Raw genomic sequence first — 22,541 nt, 5'->3', positions numbered from 1 at the left:
CAGTCTATGGAGAAAAAAAAAAATTATTTGGGACCCCCTATAACATTTCCCCCCCTGCCCGAAACCTCACCAAACTTGCTGAAATGGTTCAGAGCGGGCCATATACTTCTTTTGCAAAGTTTGGCGAGGATTCCTCCAGAGGGAGCGAAGTTATAAGCCGCCGAAAAAGTGGTCTTCCTATGGGTTTAGCAACTTAACCATAACTACACAGCCGCTTCGGCGGGCCGTGTAATATATAAATTTATTCGGCAGAGTTAAGAATGACCAACCTTGTATACAAAAAGTATTTTATTCACATTTACAGTCCCCCTTTTCTTCTCTCTAAATCACATTGTTCAACCACAGTCGTCTTCAAAAACCCACAACACATCACATTAGTTCAAATAAAATTCAAACCCATTTGTTTGGTAAGATACAAATCACTTTTCTTTAAACAAATCAATTAACATCAAAATTCTGCTCTTGGGGTTTAATTATCAACTGTCCATCCCAACATGGGATTTAATGCACATTTCCAATACACAATTCCTGTTCATGTCGGCTTAATTCACAACACTTCTAAAGTCAAATCAGAATGCTAATACAACTATTTCCAAACTAAACCGAAAGCTTAAATCAATAAAGCAATCATATGCATCTCAATAAATGACAATGTTCAATGTAAAGCACAAACACTGCATCCATTAACTAAAGCACCAGCATTGCACACTATTCAAGCAAGCTATAACCCATTGCATCTTAAAAATCTCTTAAGGTGTAGCACAGAGCTTGCACCCTCTGTAGCCCCGACAGGATCACAGCAGGCCAGCCAGCCCTTGTGTATAGGCTGGCAGCATATTTATAGGATGTTCTTGCTTTGAAAGTTCCTTACCATAAAATGCTGTCACTTGGTAGGCAAATCCCTGGATTCTGAATCCCATTTGCACTTGGACGTTCCTCCCTCATTTGTATGATGTAGGTATACAATATGATGGGTTCCTCGGCCAAACCTCTTGCTAAATGATCAAGCCTGAGCTCCTTGCTGTTTTATCTCTGAAGCTTCAAGCTAAAACATCTAGTCAAGAACTCTACGTAATGGGTTGTTATATATTGGTTCTCAAGCAACATGCTTATTCTTCTGACAGGGACACTGTAGTGCATTTGATTTCATAGCCTACTCATAATAGCGATAGGCTATATGTAAGCATATGGGGTTAGTGTACTTGCCTGCTCAAATGTACATATGTAAGCGTGGTTGCATGCATTTATGTATATGGTCAAGCTATCAAACCGCTTAGCTATAATAAATGGTAACTTTAAATGATAAATGAATGAATGAAAACACAAAAATACACTTCTTTCTTGCTATGTAGTTTCTTTTCAATACAATGATAATATAGACTTCGTGAAGCCGCTTTGAGCATTAAGGTGCTTTTATACTTCTGCTGTTTGTAGCACTACTGTTGCTATTCTAAATATTGCATATATTGTATGCTTTGCAGTCTAGACTGCCTTTTAAGCATGTATCACACTTTTTGCGCTCTCTCTTCAAGGCACTCTTTAGGGCCAACTGCGAGCACCAGTTCTTGATAGAGCATTTTTACTCGATCTCATTATTCCATGATTTGTTGGTCTTTATGCCACAGGACCTATTTATAACTGGTAGCCCCAGGCGAAAGCTTTTCTAGATTGAACAACTTTCAATGTTCAACGTATGAGTTACATCGTAGTGCCCACCTTTACCTTTGTTTTTGTTACTTCATACTCGGCATAAATTAAGGTGGAGGCACACCTATACAGAATTCCACAAAAGAAACATTTTTTCTATCTTTCATAACATGTCATTCGCTGACATAGAAGGCTTGACCACAAAAAAAGCAGAAAGATTAGGCTTTACAGCTGAAGAGGCTGACAAAATCTTAGGATTAATTAAAGACACTGGTTTTAACACAGCCAACACAAACGCAGGAGATCCAACACAGCAAATCAAACAGTTAGAATACCTGATTCACAAGGAAATAAACCGAAAACTTCATGCAATAACACTCGGCAGATATTACAAGAACCAAAGAATACCCAGGGGCCTACGCATTCAATTAAGGCCTACTCTCTGTACGGAAAACAAAGTTTGTCAAAAGGTGGGAAGCTATACTTAATAAATGCTCTCTAGATCTCATTCTATTAACGATACAAGAATTGGCAAAGAATCTCGATGATTTGGGAAAAGAAATACAAGAAAGAGAAAGAATTAGTTGCGACCCTTAACAGAGAAGAAGTAGATGCCATACTAGAGGATATCAATAACAAACTATCAGACTACACTAAAGAGCTGGAAAGCAAGAAGATTAGAAAATTTAAAAGAGACACGTATGACTATTTAAAGGATGAGGTATATACCTGGATGGAAAAATACGGACCCCCAATAAAAAAACCTAAAGCAAACCATACGAGTGAAACATCAAGTTCAGGAACAGATACCGAAAGAGAAACTACTCAACAGGAAGAAGAACCCACTCCAAATACCTCGGGATCATCAGGTACTCCAGATAACTCTGATAGAAACAGAGTTCCTTTTTTGGACAAAGGCCGAAGAGAACAAGAAGGGGCCAAAGAAAAACTAACAGAAAAACCGATCACAAGATTGCAGCAAAAGAAAACATAGTGATTATTCTATCTTCAAGGGTCTTAACACCTAAAGAGAATCAAACTTTACAGAAGGGACTCAGCTACGTTCCCACATTTGACAGTACCCTTTTTGAGTCAAAGATTTAACTTTACAAACTAATACGCAAAATGAAGCTCAAAGTGTTTTTCAGTGAACTAGAGCAGGATCAACCCACAGATGATGACCCCTTAGATTTCAAAGAATTTAAGAGTACAAGCAACTTCATTCCTCCTATCACTGTACCTTCTGTTGATATATTTCAAAAACAAGTTACCAGAGACCTTAAGAAAATTACATTTGGACATTCCAAAAATCGCAACATGAAACCACATGAACTCCGGTTGATCAAAGATTTATATGGAGATGAATCTATTACCATTAGGTCTGCGGATAAAGGAGGCAGTCTAGTATTACTCAACAGCCAAGATTACGATCAAGAATGTATCAGGCAACTCAATGATACCAACGTATATGCTTTACTAGACATTGATCCCACTGAAGAAATAAAGAAAAATTTTGAGGGCCTACTCACAAAAGTGGAAGAATTAGAATGGATTAGTCACAACACCAGAAAGTTTCTTACGAATTCTCATCCACGTATTCCACATTTCTATATTTTGCCTAAAGTTTACAAAGATCCTCTGAAACCACCAGGTAGGTCTATTGTAGCCGGTATGGACAGCATTCTTGAACCTCTGGGAAAATATATAGACTTCTTTTTACAACCACTCATTCAAAAGACTAACACCTATATAAAGGATTCTACACATTTTTTACAGCAACTTCAATCAATACTGTTCAACTCCAATCATATTTGCTTTACCATAGACGTCAAAAGTCTCTACACATCGATTCCGCATGAACAAGGTCAAGAAGCAGTAGAATGGTTACTTTTCCAAGAAGAATACATTCCAGCACAGAAAGAGATCATTATGGTACTTCTTGAATTTATCGGTAACAACTCCTATTTTCAATATAAGAATTTGTTTTTCCTTCAAGTAACCGGCACAACTATGGGGGCCACTATGGCACCCTCCTATGCCAATGCATTTATGCATACATTTGAAACTGAATATGTTCTTAAAAACATCAATTGGAACAACAACCTAGGGTTGTGGATCAGATATATTGACGATATTTTTAGCATCTGGATAAGCACCGAAACAGAACTGCTAGAATTTTTTTATTGCTTAAACAGTATCGATCCCAGAATACAATTCACACATGAATAATCTAGAGAAAAGATACATTTTTTGGATGTGGAAATAAGGATCACAGACCGTGAGTACCAAACAACTATTTTCAGAAAGAGTACTGATCGCAATAACCTTTTGCAAAGACTCAGTTTTCACCAACCGAGCCTAATCAAAAGTCTTCCCTATAGTCAGATGCTAAGGGTAAAAAGGATAGTCAGTGACCCTTCTGATTATGAAAAAGCAGTGAAAGACATGGGAGACAGGTTTTTGGAGAGAGGCTACTCTACGGCTGAAATAGAGGCAGCCACCGTCCACACAGCTACACAAGACAGAAAAGATTTGTTGAAACCTCAAGTAAAGAAGAAATCCACACCTCCTTTAGTATTTGTATCCAAATTTTCCAGACAAAGCAGGCGGATCAAAACCATAATTAAAAAGAACTGGAACACAATAACATGTGATCAAAGAATAGAACACCTGTTTAAGGAATTTCCTACTTTTGCGTATCAACGTAGTGAAAACCTTAAAGACAAACTAGTGAACACTAAACCTCCACGCAAGAAGAAATTCACAGACCGCATTGGAACATTTCCTTGCCTCAATTGCAGTAATTGCAACTATATCATAAAAGGACCAATCATCAGTAATCCGCACTCTGGAGAAAAAATCAAATTAAGAGACTATGGGGGTCATTACGACCCAGGCGCTAATTGCGCCAACTTTACCACCATGGTGTAAACTATGTTTACACCATGGTGGATGGCAGATTTACCGCCCCATTCCAAGGTGAGTGGGGCGGTAAATCCCCATTTCCCATTTTCCCTTCCCCATTCCCATTTTTGCCCCATAGGGCATAATGGGAGTGGGGAAGGCGCTAATTACGCCACCGTAAATTACGGTGGCGTAATTAGCATCATGGCAGGTTAGCGCCATGGATTTTAACGGCTGCTAAGAGCAGCCGTTAAAATCAGAATAGGCTTTAAGGATTAACGACGGCGTTAACCCTTAACGCCTGGATCGTAATGAGGCCCTATGCAACTTGTGAAACTCAAAACATCATTTACGGTATCAAATGCTCATGTGGATTTTTCTATGTAGGTCAAACACAACGCACAGCGAAGATTCGCTGGAACGAACATAGATCATGCATCAGGAACCAAACAGTTACCTCAGCAGTAGCAAGACATTGGTGCGAGAAACAACATAGTTTGGCACAGATAAAATTTGTGGTACAAAGTAACAACAAACATGAAAACTTGCAAAAGCGACTTGACCAACGAGAAACGTACTGGATTGATTGACTGGGCACTCTGGCGCCGAAGGGTATCAATGAAGAGATAAACTATATGTGCTATTTGTAATTCTGCAATTTTTTACTTTTTATTTTTTTCCCTCTGTTTCTAGAGATGAACCTTGCTGTTTTTTCCTCCGTTTCTAGGGATGAACCGTGCTGTTTTGCCATCTGGGATACCCCTGTATTCTAAGTGTGTCTCCTTGTTTTAGATCACCAAGCTTTTTAAGATGGACACCTTTATAGAACAGTTCACCATTTGTGGACATAAAAATGCATTATGAATATGCCCCACCTTGGGCCAACTAACACATACCTTAAAACTGCAACTGTTGGTAATTCTCTGTGTTCCACTGCAGATTTTTCCAAATTCTACTTGTAACTACATTCTTTGTTCTCATGATGTTCTTGGAGTTCTATGCTTGAAATGACATTCTGTTTGCCTGATTGCCATTTAACCTTTCTACGAGATATGTAAGATTTTGTGTCAGCGCCACAGTCGCTTTTTCTCATTGGAGAAAGCGCACGCATTGTCTATGCACTGGTTTGCAAAGCTTCCCTGCTCCCATGGTGATTGTCCCGCCTTCTGTGACGTCACAAAGGTGGGCCCCAAGGCGTACGTGCATCTACACGACGCCTTTGGGATCACCATGGAAACATTCAAATACAGAAACAGTCATTCGTGCGCGCGCTCGTGCGAATGCAGTTGTCACTGACACAGCGTCTGACAGGTAAGGTTGACTCCATTTTCCCCGCTCTTACGGCTTCAATTAACGTTTCTTGTTATTGATTAGTTTCCCTGTGGGTTTTACAGGAGCCCACACTTCTACTCGTTGCTTCTCACGCATATGGAGAAACATTTAATAATTATTTGAAACATAAGGTATGGGAAATTTTTTATAAACAAGGTTTTGTTAATTTGCGGTATATATAGATACTCAGTTATTGACATAGAGCTTTTTCTGCTTTTTTCTTTTCATGTTCTTTCCGTTGTGGAACCCTTGGATTGGGTATGTGTTTAAATTTGTTCATCTGAAATGTTGTTGTTATGCAATGGTTGACAATTACTGAAATGTTGGTTAATGTAGATAGATCACTGAATCAATGTACCGCCCTGATGAAGGTTTTTTGTAACCGAAATGCATGGGCATCTGTACATATGATCCTAACCAGATTTGGTGCAGCCTCATTGAATATGACAGAATAATATTCAAAAAGAGCTACGAAAAAGGGTTGTGAATAAACATTTCTATAAATCATCATAATTGACAGCGAAAATAAATTACTATATAAGTTGTGGACAAACTATTTGATACATTATCTTCCGAATGTTCAGCCCACTTTAGGGCCAACTGCGAGCACCAGTTCTTGATAGAGCATTTTTACTCTATCTCATTGTTCCATGATTTTTTTGGTCCTTATGCCACAGGACCTCTTTATAACTGGTAGCCCCAGGCGAAAGCTTTTCTAGATTGAACAACTTTTCAATGTTCAACGTATGAGTTACATCGTAGTGCCCACCTTTACCTTCGTTTTTATTTTTGTTTACTACATTCTACTCTGCCATTTACAGCCAATAAGCCAATGCTAGTTCTGGTATTATGAAGGGATATTCTGAAATGAGATGGTGCCTCACCTGTTGCTCCTACCCTGCAGGGCAGAATGGGAGTGAAACACCATGACATCTCCAGGTGGTTTTAAGACTCGAACATGTTTAGTGCACCGACACCCGTTTCTTACTCGGTGTTAGGGTTCATTAGGCAGTGGCTAGGGATTAACCATGTTAGGTTTAGATTATAATGTGTGTGTTTTTATGTAATTTGAGCTTTGTTTTGGCAAGAAAACAATTTGAAATTCAGTGCACTGATAAGGTTTTTCTCCTGTGTGGGTTCTCTCATGTTTAATAAGAACACTTTTATGAATGAAGTCTTTTTGGCATTCAGTGCATTGGTCCAGTTTTTCTCCTGTCTGGGTTCATTCATGCACCATACATTTTTTGTTTTTTTACTGAATCATTTCTGGCATTCAATGCCCCGATAAGGTATTTTTCCTGTGTGTGTTCTTTTGTGACTAGTAAGATGTTCATTTTGACTGAAGCATTTCTGACATTCAGTGCACTGATACGGTTTTTCTCCTGTGTGGGTTCTTTCATGTTTAATGAGAGCATTTTTATGAATGAAGTCTTTTTGGCATTCAGTGCATTGGTACAGTTTTTCTCCTGTGTGGGTTCTTTCATGCACCAGAAGTTTGCTTTTTTGACTGAAGCATTTCTGGCATTCAATGCACTGATAAGGTTTTTCTCCTGTGTGGGTTCTTTTGTGATTAGTAAGATGGTCTTTTTGACTGAAGCATTTCTGACATTCAGTGCACTGATAAGGTTTTTCTCCTGTGTGGGTTCTCTCATGTTTAATAAGAACACTTTTATGAATGAAGCTTTTTTGGCATTCAGTGCATTGGTACAGTTTTTCTCCTGTGTGGGTTCTTTCATGCACCATAAGATTGCTTTTTTGACTGAAGCATTTTTGGCATTCTGTGCACTGATAGGGTTTTTCTCCTGTGTGTGTTCGTTCATGATGAATAAGAGTGTATTTATTAATGAAGCATTTCTGACATTCAGTGCACTGATAAGGTTTTTCTCCTGTGTGAGTTCTCTCATGTTTAATAAGATCACTTTTATGAATGAAGCCTTTTTGGCATTCGCTGCATTCATACAGTTTTTCTCCTGTGTGGGTTCTTTCATGCACCATAAGATTGCCTTTTTGACTAAAACATTTCTGGCATTCAGTGCACTGATAGGGTTTTTCTTTTGAGTGTGTTCTTTTGTGATTAGTAAGATGGCCTTTTTGAATGAAGCATTTCTGACAATCAGTGCACTGATAAGGTTTTTCTCCTGTGTGGGTCTTCTCATGTTTAATAAGATAGCTTTTATGAATGAAGCCTTTCTGGCATTCACTGCATTGGTATAGTTTTTCTCCTGTGTGCGTCCTTTTATGCACCATAAGATTGCTTTTTTGACAGAAGCTTTTCTGGCATTCAATGCACTGATATGGTGTTTCTCCTGTATGTGTTCGTTTATGATGAGTAAGACTGCCTTTATGCCCGAAGCATTTCTGACATTCAGTGCACTGATGAGGTTTTTCTCCTGTATGTATTCTCTCATGTTGAATAAGACTGGTTTTATAAATGAACCTTTTCTGACATTCAATGCACTGATGTGGTTTTTCTCCAGTGTGTGTTCTCTCATGATGAACAAGACTGTCTTTATGACTGAAGCATTTCTGACATTCAGTGCACTGGTAAGGTTTTTCTCCAGTGTGTGTTCTCTCATGATAAATAAGACTACCTTTATGCCCAAAGCATTTCGGACATTCAGGGCATTGGTAAGGTTTTTCTCCTGTGTGGGTTCTCTCATGTTTAATAAGATCGTTTTTATGAAGGAAGCCTTTTTGGCATTCACTACATTGGTACAGTTTTTCTCCTGTGTGGGTTCTTTCATGCAGCATAAGAGAGTTTTTACGGCTGAAGCATTTGTGGCATTCAATACACTGATAAGGTTTTTCTCCTGTGTGTGTTAGTTCATGACGATTAAGACTGCCTTTATGCCCGAAACATTTCTGACATTCGCTGCATTGGTGAGGCTTTTCTCCTGTGTGTGTTCTCTCATGTTTGATAAGTTCACTTTTATAAATGAAGCCTTTTTGACATTCACTACATTGGTACAATTTTTCTCCTCTGTGTGTTCTCTCATGCTTAATACGATAGCTTTTCTGACAGAAGCATTTTTGACATATAGTGCATTCATAGGATTTATTTCTTGCATGCATTTGCTCATGACGAATAAGACTAGACTTCTGACTGAATCTTTTCTGACATTCAGTGCTCTGAGAAGGTTCCTCTGTCATCAGCATCTCCATGGCGGGTTTTGCTATGGATACACATACAGTGTAGGACAGCGGAAGGCAAGGGAGAGTCTTGATGCAAGCTCACGACTCAATAGCGCAATTTAGGTTTTCAGAGTGTTAGACACTGACATAAATGTAGCTTCAATGGGAGCATACATGTGAAACATCCCTAACCAGACAGTGGTTCCCATTTCTTTCCTTAATCCACATCGCATGCCTGTAACCCTCTGTATAAAGTATTTCCATATAATTATAACTATACCCTCAATATTCAGTCCTTCTAAATTGCATCCATAAAACTATCTCCTTGCTGTACAATGCTCGGTTGTTTGCCAGCTAGGTCTGCTCTATACACCATCCAATACATGCTAGAACAAAACTCATTCCAGGATGAGGGCACACATGGATAATGCTTAAATCTAAATCGCTGGAAATAGCTGCAGTGCTCTCTAGGGAATGCTCTCATCTTATCAAATGTAGTTTTGCTCTGGATTCAATATATTGTCACCTCAATGGGCAGCTTTTATAGGTTGCCCCGTATACTTTACTTGATGCCTCTGGCTGTGGCAATGATGACCTAATCATGTTATCCTCCAGTGTGTGCTCTCGCACGGTAATCCTGTTACTTTGAGAAAATATTTTCAGAAATAAAACAGCAATCAGATTTTTCTTGCAATCAGTCTATTGTCATGGGAGATCAGATTTCGTTTATAACTGAGGTGTCTCCTGCATGCTTCAAACAGATATAGTCCGTATCCTGCTTCAGTTCATGCAGATGATGGGCTGTGCTGTTGGACTCCTTGTTGTGCTGTTGGATTTCTTTTTGCTGTGCTGTTGGACGACATCTTACGGTCAGCTGGTGTACAATCTCCTAGTTTACTGTGCACTTTTCTTATAATTGGGAATCATTGCATTCCTGTAATTATTCAGACACTCATGTCAGATTACTCCATTTTTAGTGCTTCATGATGTATAGATGAAATAATGTGGGATTGAAGACCTCACTTTTTCAAGCAGTCCTGTTCTGGGCTCTTCCAATTCCTTCCTTATTGCATCTGATGTCTGGTTTCATTTTCCTTCCAAATAAGCCTTGTTAGGGTGTTAGTTTTAGCATATTGATAAATCATCATTTCGTCTTGTCTGACCTGAGACAGTCACCTGTAGATTGAAAGTGAAAGGTTATGTTTATAAATGTTCAATTGTAGCTAGAAACAGCATTAAAGAAAAGCAAGGAGTGTTCCATGAATTAAAACAAAACATTTTAATGATTCAATTCTGTTCACATGGGAGGTGATTGAAGCACAGTAGAGAGTGTGAGGGTTCTGTGAAACGTAACGCCGATTTCTAAAGCAGCAAAAAAAAAATCATAAATCAGTCGCCCTTTCTCTGTGACACTAAGAAAGAAGCGAGGAAGACTGCAGCCACCACTTTGCATCAATTGAATCCTCCCACAGGAAAGCCTAGGGCCACAGTCACATTTCTGTCTTTTGTTGTAACAAATATTTGAAGAAATGTTATTCGGATACAGTGACCTTAATAACCCCTTTCAAAGACGCAAATAATAGAACATTATGTTGCCCAGGTACTGGTGATAGGATTTGGTGATGTTATGTTACTCAATGTTTAATAAATTCAACATTACAACTACCCAAGGCATGTGTTTCATTACATCTCCTTCAGCCCTCAGCTACATAATTGCATTGGTTGAATTCACTGTGAAAGGCACCAGGTGCCTTCCAGGTAATAGCATAAGTGGGTTCAAAAGATGGATGTAGTGTTGCTCCGTCAGCTTCTATTCCAACCACAACATAGCAGTGGTCATGTTACTAGCAGAAACATAATATGTTGGGTCTATAACAATATTAAAATTAAGATAAAGGGGGGGTAGATGTAATCAGGTGAACAGAGGATAGCACAGGGGCAACACGCTGGTCTGGGAAGCAAGACCACGCAGAGCAATAGAGGTTCAAATCCTGCATCTGTGCTTAGAAACCAAACTCAGTTATGGTATTCGGCAAGTTAGAAAAAAAACAATTAAATAAATAAATAAACTATAGACCAATAGCTCTCCAGAGTGTCAGCAGCAAACCTTTTGCATCACTAGTTCTCAACTATCTGGGGAGGTGGGCGAGAGATACCAGAAGACTGAAAAAATCCAGATGGGTTTTCGGAAAAAAGTGGGGATGTCTTTGAATGGTTATATTCTGGTGTCCCATGTAATTGTAATTTGTTATGTATATCGCGCTTAATACCCAGAGGTTTCTAAGTGCGTACCCGGGATCGAACCTGTGTTGCTCCGCGTCGTCTTGCTTCCAAGACGAGCGTGTTGTCTCTGAGCTATCCTCCCTTCAGCAGCAGGCATGGTACAAATGAACTGCATATATATTTGCAGCCAGCATTGACCTCTCAGCAGATTTTGATTTATTGAACAGCTGCTTTATGGGGAAATTTGGTGGCCGGGGGATTCACGGCTTCTCTACTCTGAGTATCCTCATTGAACTCCACTCAGGTGTTTACATTCAGATTTGGTTGAATTATTCAGGAACTTTGTCAAAAAATATAGAGATGCATAGAGGGTTGGAACAGGGGTGTGTGGTTGCCACTTGTCTCTTCAACCTGTACGTCTCCGACCTTGGGAAAGCTACATTCTTTCCCACCTCGGTAGGGCCATCTTTGGAGAAAATATTTAAGCATACGTGGATGACATTCTTTTTGACCACTACTCATTTGGCCTACAACTAATGATGAAAGCTTTACCATAGAAAATAAGCTGGCGATATATTCAGGGAAAACCAATATTTGGTTTCTACTTTAAAAAAAAAAAAAAACAATAAGATAATAATGGTCTGTAGAGGGTAGAGAATCAAAAGGAGTCAAACATCTGACTTGTTTATTCTGGACTTTTAAGAAAGCTAGCTTAGAAAGCCTGTAAACAATTCTCAAGACAAGAATGGCTCACTTTTCTGCCCAGCTGATGATACTGAATGCCAGATTTGAGCAATCTCAGTTATTCCAGTTATTAAATATTATAATGGCTAAATTTTGCCATGTGCCATTTACAGCCTTGGAATTGTGAATTTAGATGACTGGGAAAGACAAAAAGATTGCATGGCATTCTTTAGAGAAGTGTGCTACATCGTACCAACTGTGTCCTGGCTGGTGTTCTTCGATACACAATGGGACTGACTTCACCACAGGTGAGGGGTCGCTGGAACCCTTCATCTTTATTTTATAAGATTGTCGCTCCTCCCAGAAGATTCATCGTCTATGGACTAAAATAAAATCATAGATTTAGGCTCTACTATTGGCTATCTGTGAAGTGTAATTGTAGACTAGACCTCCTCTGGGGTTACATATGAAGATTATATTGTACGTGAAGAAAACTGTGGCAGATGGAAATGGATTGCGACCAGAGATGCCATAACATGATTTAAACTATATAAGGGTTTGGCTGGAAAAGAAACCTGTGAATTATTCCTCCTTATTTATGTACATTTCCTAATGCACACTAGCATAATATCTTTTTGAGATGTTAAAATCTCCTCTCTACAAGAGCTACAGATCATGTAAGATCTTCGGTCAGCGTGAGTCACTGAGACACGTTATACTTGATCGTCCAGTCATCTGGAGGCCACAATACTCCATTTCGGTTGATTTTGTCTAGATTGAGGCTTTCCTGTGTTCCACTGTCTTTTGGTCATGTCTCTTCACAGGAACCCAGGCTTCCCTGACCTTGGCTGCGATCAGATGCATTAATTACATTGTGTTTTAATTGACAGATTAGGTTATTGCATTTGATTGATGTTCAAACACTTAATTTTACATATTCTATATATTGTAGACTTGTGAACATGTGTTGATATTTCTAGGGGTATTCTATGTGACAGCTTTATTATAAACCAATGCACAATAATATATATGTAATTATTGCATGCAGGATTTGGATATCAGGCCTAGTGTGTTAAAAGAAACTAGGCTGGGTGGATAGAAGAGGGCAAGGATTTTAGACTGAATCCTCTCTCATATGAGTATCAACCAGAGGACTATTATTGGGTTTGAATCTGCTCTTGCCAGATCTCTGTTTCCAATTCATGTCTGTGGAAGTTTTGCCTGACCGCAACCAATTGCAACACAGTTGCTTAATGGCGCAGCTATGTGAAATCCTGCTGTCCTACAAGGAGGTCACATCCTATGACCAGTCCTGGTCCAACTTTGGCCTAGGTGGCTTCCCATGCTTCTGGTCCTTATGATATGTTTGGGAAATTGGCAATCGTTTGTCTTATATTTGGACAGAGATTTTCTTGTTCACCAAGTACATGGAGTTTTTCAATTCCAGAATTATGCCCGAGGTTACGTTGGGCTTGGTAAAAGGAAAGATGCTCATAGTGATTTGTTTGATTGATATAAAATATTTTCTTTTGGTGATGAAATACTGTATGGTAGACTTCCCACGATGGCACAGAATACACGTAGACAGAAACGATTAAGTCCTGAGACATGTATATGGTGTCATCTTTTGAGCTACAAATGATAAATAGTAACTCTTTAAAAGGGCCTATGAATCTTAGCAACATACTTGTGTTGCAGGATTGGGTTCTCAGCCTCTGTGTGCCGAACAGAACGCAGCAGTAAAGCAATATGGTGTATATTTCAGCTTCTAAGATTGCTTAAAATCACTTAAGGCTCCAAGGACAAAACTGAATTGTTTTCCAAAAAGGCAGATTCAGATGCAAATCTTTTTATTTATTTAAATGAATTTAAAGTGCATTTAGTTCCATTAAAAGCTTCTACACTAATACATGATAATACAAACCAACCACAATATATCAATACAAAATAACCAAAACTAAAAAGGCCGGAAGTAGGCCTGTAAAATCACATGTAAAATAACTAGTTTCATAATCACACACTACAGTAATAAGAGCAAAAGCATCATTTCATTAACATGTTTCTGGGATTATAATCAATCTGCTGGCAACTAGTTTCCAGGCATGATATGCTGCTCCTAGCAAAACAAAAGAGTTGATGGCTGGAAGGTTTAGAATACATCTTGACCTCTGGCATTGCTCTGGGCAACCCTCCAGACCATCGTTCTTCACCTGCCAAGCCATTACAAAAGGGGAAACACCATATGCAAATCAGGCTTGGTCCCAGCCCCAAAGGGGTAGTCCAGCCCGAACTGCTAGGTCAAATCCTTTTTGCACGAGACCACAAGCATCCCCAGACATGTTTCAGCCTTGTTGGGCGTCATCAGTGAGGAGTAGCTTGAGTCTCTAGGCCCAGCAGGCAAGGGACCCACGTCTGGGCATACCCTTCCCACTCGAGGTGACAATAGCAAAACAAAAGAGTTGATGGCTGGAAGGTTTAGAATAAATCTTGACCTCTGGCATTGCTCTGGGTAACCCTCCAGACCATCGTTCTTCGCCTGCCAAGCCATTACAAAAGGGGAAAGACCATATGCAAATCATGTTCTGGGGATACTACCCATTACACAGACCTGCCGGAAAAGTTTATGTAGAATGTGGGCCCACATTTGCGAGTCGGCCTTCAAGACCAAATTGGGGCTGACCGCACTTGAGGACTTAGCCTTACTTATAGATGCCACCAAATCTACTTCCTCTTCAATATGATGGCTTACCAGTGTGTTAGCTATAGATTTAAGTTTGACTATCCCATTGTCATGCTCCACAGCATCAAAGGTACTACTAATAAAAACTACCCATTGGTCCTCTGTTACCCCTACTTTGTCTTGTGCCGGCAAAGTCGGCTCTTTGCCTACGAGTAGATGCCAAAAGTTCATGGAATAATTTGTAGCTATCCACATATTCAAGTATTTCCATTGTAAGGAACTCATGGTAGCAACAGTAAAGACAGACACAAGTGATCAAAGTTCAAGGGTGTTCATTAAACTGTATGCCGCATGTAAAAAAAAAACGTACTCTAAACCTAAATCTAAAATGGGCGCAAGCGTCGACCATCAAATTTAAATAAGGCAGTCCTCGTGGTGTCATGTCAAATAAAAAGGGCCTATGCTAAGAAACCTATTGCCAAACCTTACAACTAATACAAAAAGGGTGTAGGATGGTTTTCAAGCAAAGACAAAAGTGTTCACAAATAATATGTCTGGATGCTGTAGGTTGGTTTTCCCTTCCCCACATTTTGAGCACGTGGTAAGGTGGGATCTTGGAGCACAGCACACACTCGAGCTTCCCCAGCACAAGTCGACAGTTCTGTTCCAGTTTATCAGGAGCCTCAATGGACAAGTCTCATTTCTCTTAAAAGTCTCTTGCCTTCGAGACCCTGATGTATTCAAACAACAAAAACAAATGTTTCTTCAACAAATTAAAGTTTGTTTCCTGCTTTCACTTAGGGTTAGGATTCTTCACACTGGGTCCCCCTCATCCGGGCAATGACCCCTCTCAAATCGTATGCCACAAATCAACTAACAGTTCCTTCTCTTAATGAACCTTGGGTGATGATTTCACCCCTGAATCTCCCTTGTTCGGGCTCGGATCATTCTCGACTGTTGGCTTCCCTCTACCGGGTTCACTATGGCTTTCAACAAATCTTAATGTCTTTTTAAGCAGTTGCAGTGGACATCCCTTGGCCGGGTTCACTCTGGTCAACACACAGTTTCTTGGGACTTTAGACTTGCCCCCTTCTCGTCAGTATCCTTCTTCCGGGTTATCTCTTGCCAACTACACATTCGCACACTTTGCGGGATTCACTTCCCTTGCTTTCTCACAGTTCTTAGGTCAAAGGCTTTTGACTGTACAGGGATTTTGCTCGACCTCCTGTAGGACCACTTTGACCTATATTGGCGGTGCTCCAATGGTCTTCTGGTATCTGTAGTTTCACTCAGATGGGGATCGACCAGAGTTTCTTGGAGCAGCACCCACATGGTGCCGGTCCCCCATCTTCAGCTCATCTCCCCTTTGTAATATCACAGTTCTTTTAAGTTTATCTTACTTTGCCACTTTTCCAAATTCACTCACCACAGCTCTTGTGATACTTATCGGCTCTCCCCTCGACTCACCGGCTGTGAGGCACCGCTTGGCGATCTACTTTACTGGAGTCAAGGCCAGTACCACGGAAGCAGGAGTTTCCCCTCGTTCCAGCTTATCGGTGTTGATACGCTCTGTGTACCGTTGACATCAGCTGCAGGACACTTGGGCTATTGTCTTCGGTCTTACATTTCTTTCAGCGGAAGGTCTGCAGGTTTTGTCGAAAAGGGCAAGGTCGTGTCTCTCCTCATCAGCCTCTCGGTATTCGAACCCAACCTATAAACTGCCACCTTATACGAAAGAGGAGAAGCCGAAAGGTGCAGGGCAACCAGCTAGCGACACAGAGGGGCGAGCAGTGAGGTGCAGCAGGGCTCGAAGGAGAGGCTTGAGGGCATAACCACAAACAAATGGATAGCAGCACTGGTAATCTTGAAGCTTCAAGGGGAGACAAATGGGGAGGCCGAAGGGGTGACTGAGGCGAGAGAAGGCCTGAAAAGGAGCAGCGACACAACAGATTGGGCAGAGATAATGGACGAGGAAGACAGGAGGGACGGGGAGAGGGAAGTGAGGTTACAGCGCGAGGACAGAGAGAGAAGGAGAGAGGAGAAACTGGAACGAGAGATAGGGAGTGGAGGAGGGAGTGGAGGAGGGAGGAAGAGAAGGAACACCTGTAAAGGGAATGGGAAGAAAGGATCGAGAGAGATCTCAAGGAGCGGAAGAGGGTTGAAAGAGAGATGAGAGAAAAAGGTGAAAGGGAGCTGGAGAAGGTAGAAAGACAGGGAGAGATAGTAGAACAAGAAAAACACAAGTTAGCTGAGAGGGAACAGAGGAAGTTACAGCTGGACAGACTGGCAAGGGAGCTGTAGTGTAAAGCATAGATGCATTGGCGTAGGTGCTAACCATATTGCATTTTCGGACTATAGCTTGCTGTATTAACAGAAAAGACTAACAGCTTATTCGCAGAGTGTATTAAATGCAGATGATCAGAAATTTATAAATGGTTTAATAATAGTAATGCTTTTGCAGTGCCTAGACATCAAGCATAGTGAGCTATATTAAACGTGAGCCCTCCTGAAGTTGTTTACAGAGGGTTAACTGCAAGCCTGGCATTCAGCATTCAACTCCCACTTTAGCAAGAAGCTTCACAGTACACAGACACTGGGTTGCATGGGAAAGGTGCGACCTTGGCAGGTGCAGATAAAAACCACATTCCTAAGTAATTAACGCTTCCTAGCTATAGATGCAGAGGGGGGAGGAGTGCAGAGCAGAAATGGGGTTTTCCACCAGCACAAACATGTTTCGCACTGAAGGAAGGTTCTGGAAAATTACGTCACTCTGATTGACAGCCCTACTTTATAAGAATGCATACCGACATTAATCGGTAACAACTCTTCCGTGGGCTTGTACCAAACGTGTGCTGGTGCCTGGGCTTTCATTTGCCCCCAAGCGGCATTCCTTGCTTGCCACCTTCTCACATAAGGGCTGACCGGATAAGGAGGGTGCAGGGAGTACAGTGTCCGGCCAGAGGGGTGCCATCCTGAGATGAGAGGCCGGTCGTTAAGCTGAGAAGGGTCCTAAACGTTGGCTAAAAAGGAACGCGAGATGAGACTGTGTTCTAAATATCTGTGATTTATAACTTGCATTGTATTCTTACCATTTTCCTAAAATGGCTGTCTATTTAGTTTGCTAATTGTTAAATAAATGCTAAATTTTTATGCTTGACTTGTTATCTCTCTGCCATGAATTCATGGCTATAACGCAAAGTGCGGACCTAGGAGCTGGCGTGTGGGGTGTTTTATGGCAAGTGGGCTGGTCGCAGAAGTGTGCCTACACCCTTCCGAAGACACGAGCACGCAGGGAAGAGGACGAGCGAGCAATAAGGGTGGTGAAGACACAAGTAGCACTAGATAGGGGAAAGAATAGATTTGAGGAAGACAGACGGACAGAGTCAGATAGCACAAACTCTCAGGCAGGAGCACAACCGAAGGAGGAAAAGCAGGCCTATGGACCTGGGCAGGGGAAAGTAGGTATGACTCGAGAGACATCGATCTCAGCATGAAGCCCAACACAGACTTGACATCAAGGAGACTTTGTTTTGCAGATGATCTCTGTAGTAACATGGACACGGGGTCTGAAAATGAGGACAAATACAGTGGGGACGAGAGGGGGGAGCAGTATCAATCCCAGTCATCAGGGACGGGGAAAGACAAATGGGTGTTATGGGAGTTTAGGACGCATACACTGGGGAGGGAGGAAGCAGCTCGGAGGAACAGGTACATCAGGCAGGTGATTTCTGCACCTCACACAGCACCTATATCAATAGACTAAGGGATCTCCCAGAATGAAGGAGAGGGGAGGGGAGGCAGCCATAGCTTGTTCAAGGGGACGATTGACTAGAGTCTATGACAACAGGAGAGTGCCTATATTGGAACCAGTAGTTGTATGCACAGGCATTGAGAGTGAGAGCGGGGAAATCGACATGTTAGACTGACTAGGAGGATGCAGGAGGAGGAGACTGCATACACACAGCCCTTACTAGAGAGAGGAGGAGTGCGACCTCAGTACGTGCCATGGAAGCACACAGACAAGGAGAATGTGAAGTGTAGGTTACCATCACTGAGTGCGGGAGCGTGGAAGTGCATTTATGAGATGGAGAAAATGACAGCTGGCTATAAGCTAGCAGTGGGTGACGTAAAGAGACTGCTAGTAACGATATTAGGAGATGCAACCGGTGACGCATGGAAGAGGGTGGGTTTCCCAGGGATGACAACACAGAACACAGCACATGATGGGTCGCCATTAACAAACTGCAGGTCAGCAGTGTGGCAAGCATTAAGGACACAATACCTAGACACGTCAGACATGGGAGCCATTATGTCACGTGAAATGAGGGAAGATGAAGATCCTGTGCAGTACATTCAGGAGATTCAAGAGCTTTGGCGCCTCAAAACAGAAGAGCCTTGGGATAAAGCAGTAGCAATATTCTATCATATACTAGTACAGGGGCTACCGGAAGCAGTGCAGAAGAGTTTCAGGAAGTGAGTAGGGATGGAGGCGAAGGGATGGCCAGAGATACAGCTCACAATAGTTCACCATTGCAGGCTTTTGCAGGAGAAGGTTAAGAAAAAGGAGGATAGGAAAGCAGATGAAGCGAAACTAGTATAGAACAAACTATCGAAGTATGCAATGGAAGGGGCAGTAATAACCGCCCCACAACACATGCGCAGTAGCAGCAGCAACAACCGTCACAATCACAGCAGTTTGCACCGCCCATGGGAGGAGTACATGGGGTGGGGCAACCCGCAACAAGGGTTCCAAGGAAGTGGAGGCCTACAGAGGGGACGTGGCTTCAGACCACAGATGCATCACAATCAATGGGGGATTCCAGGAGGGTTTCGGGGATATGGGCAACAGGTGCAGCAGAACCCAGGGGACATTTTGTTGAGTTTCCAAGGACAAGGGCGGGAGCCACCACAGTGTTGGACCTGTGGGCAGATAGGGCACATCTCAAGGGTATGTCGGTTCAGAGGGACACAACAGAATTAGGGAGGCCCTGGCCAACATCCATATCAACGGGATCAGGATGATTATTATGCACAGGACCAGTCACCACAAGGGCAGATGCAGGGTACATATCAACAAATGCCACAAGTACCAGCAGCACAGATGTAGGTACCACAGATGCCAGCACCAGTACCACAGTATCTACAAGCACCACAGATACGAGGGAGCACACAACTAGCACAGATACAGAATGAAGACGCACCAGCACACGTTGACACAGTGGTGACAGTACCCGTCCGACAACTGGGGAGAGTTACCATGGTAGGGAACAACCCCTTTCCAGGAAATGGGTTGTCCCTGTACCCCCAATAGGACAGCCTACGGATGAACTTGATGTGTCCCATCATGTCGATCACACCCAACGCTATGGAGGAACCTTGCATAGGGGTGGCAATAGGTGACAAAACTTTTTAATTTCTTGTTGTTACGGCAGCGACTAGGTCATGCATTAAGGAAGGAACATTTACACTGTCAGGCAATGCCATGAACACTCAAGGATACTCTGGGGCTCGGAAGTGGTTCCTTTTACAGATAATATCTCACTATAGGAAATAGTGATTTATCACTGCCTTTACTTTACTCTCGAGAGACACTTGTAAACATACTGGGACGAGACATCATGAGCAGACTAAACATGACCATCTCATTCACAGACAAGGGCATAGTATGCTCAACATCAGGCATACACATGCTAAATGTAAGGCAGATTGTCCAAGCATATTGTGGACGCATGGTACAGAGGGGTGCCAGTTGACCCAGAGATGTTCCAGTATGGAACTGACATCGCCATTGCATGGCTTCCAGGCATTGCAGGGAAAGTGTGGAGAGTTCCAAAAGAATACCTGTTCAGGCCAGAAACAACACTCGATGAGCCTGAAGGAACAATAGTGCTCCTAGAAATAGAGGCAGTGGTGGCAAGAGAGGATTGCAGTGCACGGGATGGATGACACAGGGCAGGCATGGAGAGCAATAATTGCAGTTGCAGACGGGTGCAGGTTAACAACAGTGACAGACGACAAACTATTCAAGGAAGAGAGACAGGAACTGGAGATGGTGTTCGAAATGAGTCTAACCTACTGGTTACAGATATACTACAGAGAGGTGCCAAAGAGAATGGCGAGGGCGCTGGAGGCGCCGCCCTAATTTTGAGAGGAGAACACAGCCAAGGTACCCAGCAGTTTATCAACCACAAGTCCTTATGACGTGGGGTGCATAAAGAGCATAGGGGGAGTGAAGATCAAGCTGAAGCCAGGAACGATCTTGCCAAGAGGAAAACAGTACCCCATAACTAAGGAAGCAGATGAAGGCATTTATGAGACAATCACAGCACTGATTGAAAGAGGCATTCTGGTACCATCAGAATCCCCATGTAACACAGGAGTGTACCCCGTGCACAAGGTAAAAGGGGGGTCTTATTGCATTTCATTCAGGATTTAAGGCCTCTAAACCATATTGTAGAAGCAGAGTATCCTCTAGTTGCAAATCCAGTAACAATTTTGTGCAGCATTCCGGCGGAAACTGCCTGTTTCACTAACATGGACTTGAAGAATGTGTTCTTTTCAGTACCACTTCACCCAGACTCACAAGACTTGACCAACTTTATGTATAGAAACCAGAAGTGGAAACATACTCGGCTCCCACAGCGGTACTGTGAGTCACCATATATCTTTAACAGGGAAATCTAGATGGACCTGAGCAACATACAGACAGGAAAGCACAGTTTTATAGTATGTAGACGACATTTTGATTTGCAGTGACACTGAAGACCAGTGTTGGGGGGATTCAGTGCACATGCTGATGGTGTAAGCTGACTAAGGGTACAAGGTGGACAAGGCCAAGTTACAGTACTGTCAGAAGGAGGTGCTATACATTGTACAGATGATACCCCAGAAGGGCTGACAGATCACCCCACAGAGACCAGAGACAATATGCAAAACACCTCAGCCCACGACAGTGAGGGAAATGCAACAATTCTTCGGGTTATGCAACTACTGCAGAGCATGGGTCTTCGACAACAGCACATACACAAAGCCACCATTGTGTGCCCTGAAAGAGGCGCAGATGGTAACCAAGACATTGACATGAACCACAGAGATGACGGAGGTCTTTGAGGAACTGAAGGAAGCAATAAGACTGCCCCAGTGTTAGGGATCCCAGACTACAAAAAAGGAATTGTTCCTGTTCTCACACACTGACGGTACAGTGATGAAGGTAGTACTGCCACAAAAGACAAGCAAGGGCCATTAGCCAATAGCCTACTACAGTGGGCAACTTGACCCGGTGATGAGAGGACATTATCCGTGCGAACAAGCTTTGGCAACTGCGGCCTTCGCAGTGCTGAAATCAGCAGCAGTAACAATGGGGTGCACCACCACTTTTCACATGGAGCATACCCTCTTTGCAATACTGCAGAAGCCAAAGAGCATACTGACCACACAGAGAGCATCTGGGTAGTAGGTGATGCTATCGAATGTAGGCCTGAAGATAGTAAGATGCAAGACTGTAAATCCAGCGACATTTCTGGCAGACATCCTCCAGGCAGGAGACTATGCACACGACTGCACAAAGAACATAGAAATCTTTAGTGAGACGCGGAAGGTAGAGGAGGACGCACTTGAGGGGCAGACATGCGCTACATTGACGGTTCTTCGACAATTGATCAAACTGATGGGGTCAGACATACTGGGACTGCAGTGGTAAGACTGAAGGAGGACGGGACAAGTGAGGTGGTTGCAAGTGCACGACTACCATCCCAATTTTCAGCACAAGCAGCAGAACTAGTGGCCCTCATTCTCGCACTGGAGAGCAGCATAGAGAAGGTGGTGATGATCTATTCTGACTTCCGCCTATGTGATGTCAACAGCACACTCGGGACTGGCATGATGGCTCAGGAGAGGGTTCAGGAGAGCAGATGGGACCCCAGTGCAGCATGCGCTATTA

General features: G+C 42.3%; 1 protein-coding gene across 2 annotated transcripts in view; it reads right to left on the bottom strand.

Annotated features, from left to right (window-relative positions):
- Window positions 1–270: 270 nt before the first annotated feature.
- Window positions 271–22,541, bottom strand: part of LOC138489276 (zinc finger protein 268-like) — a 175,734-nt gene continuing 153,463 nt past the window's right edge. Inside the window, exon 3 of one of the 2 annotated variants that reach the window (XM_069616973.1) lies at window positions 271–8,573. In XM_069616973.1, the coding sequence (XP_069473074.1) occupies window positions 7,144–8,573 (1,430 nt within the window). In that variant the 3' untranslated portion in view covers window positions 271–7,143. Of the gene's footprint in view, window positions 10,192–22,541 lie in introns of both variants that reach the window. The other variant, XM_069616972.1, reaches the window with a different exon arrangement.

The sequence above is a fragment of the Ambystoma mexicanum genome, chromosome 9 (assembly GCF_040938575.1).
Source record: "Ambystoma mexicanum isolate Mex_15411 chromosome 9, UKY_AmexF1_1, whole genome shotgun sequence".
NCBI classification, from domain to species: domain Eukaryota; kingdom Metazoa; phylum Chordata; class Amphibia; order Caudata; family Ambystomatidae; genus Ambystoma; species Ambystoma mexicanum.
The sequence above is the reverse complement of the archived record's forward strand: the minus strand, read 5'-3'. Positions and strand labels throughout refer to the sequence as shown.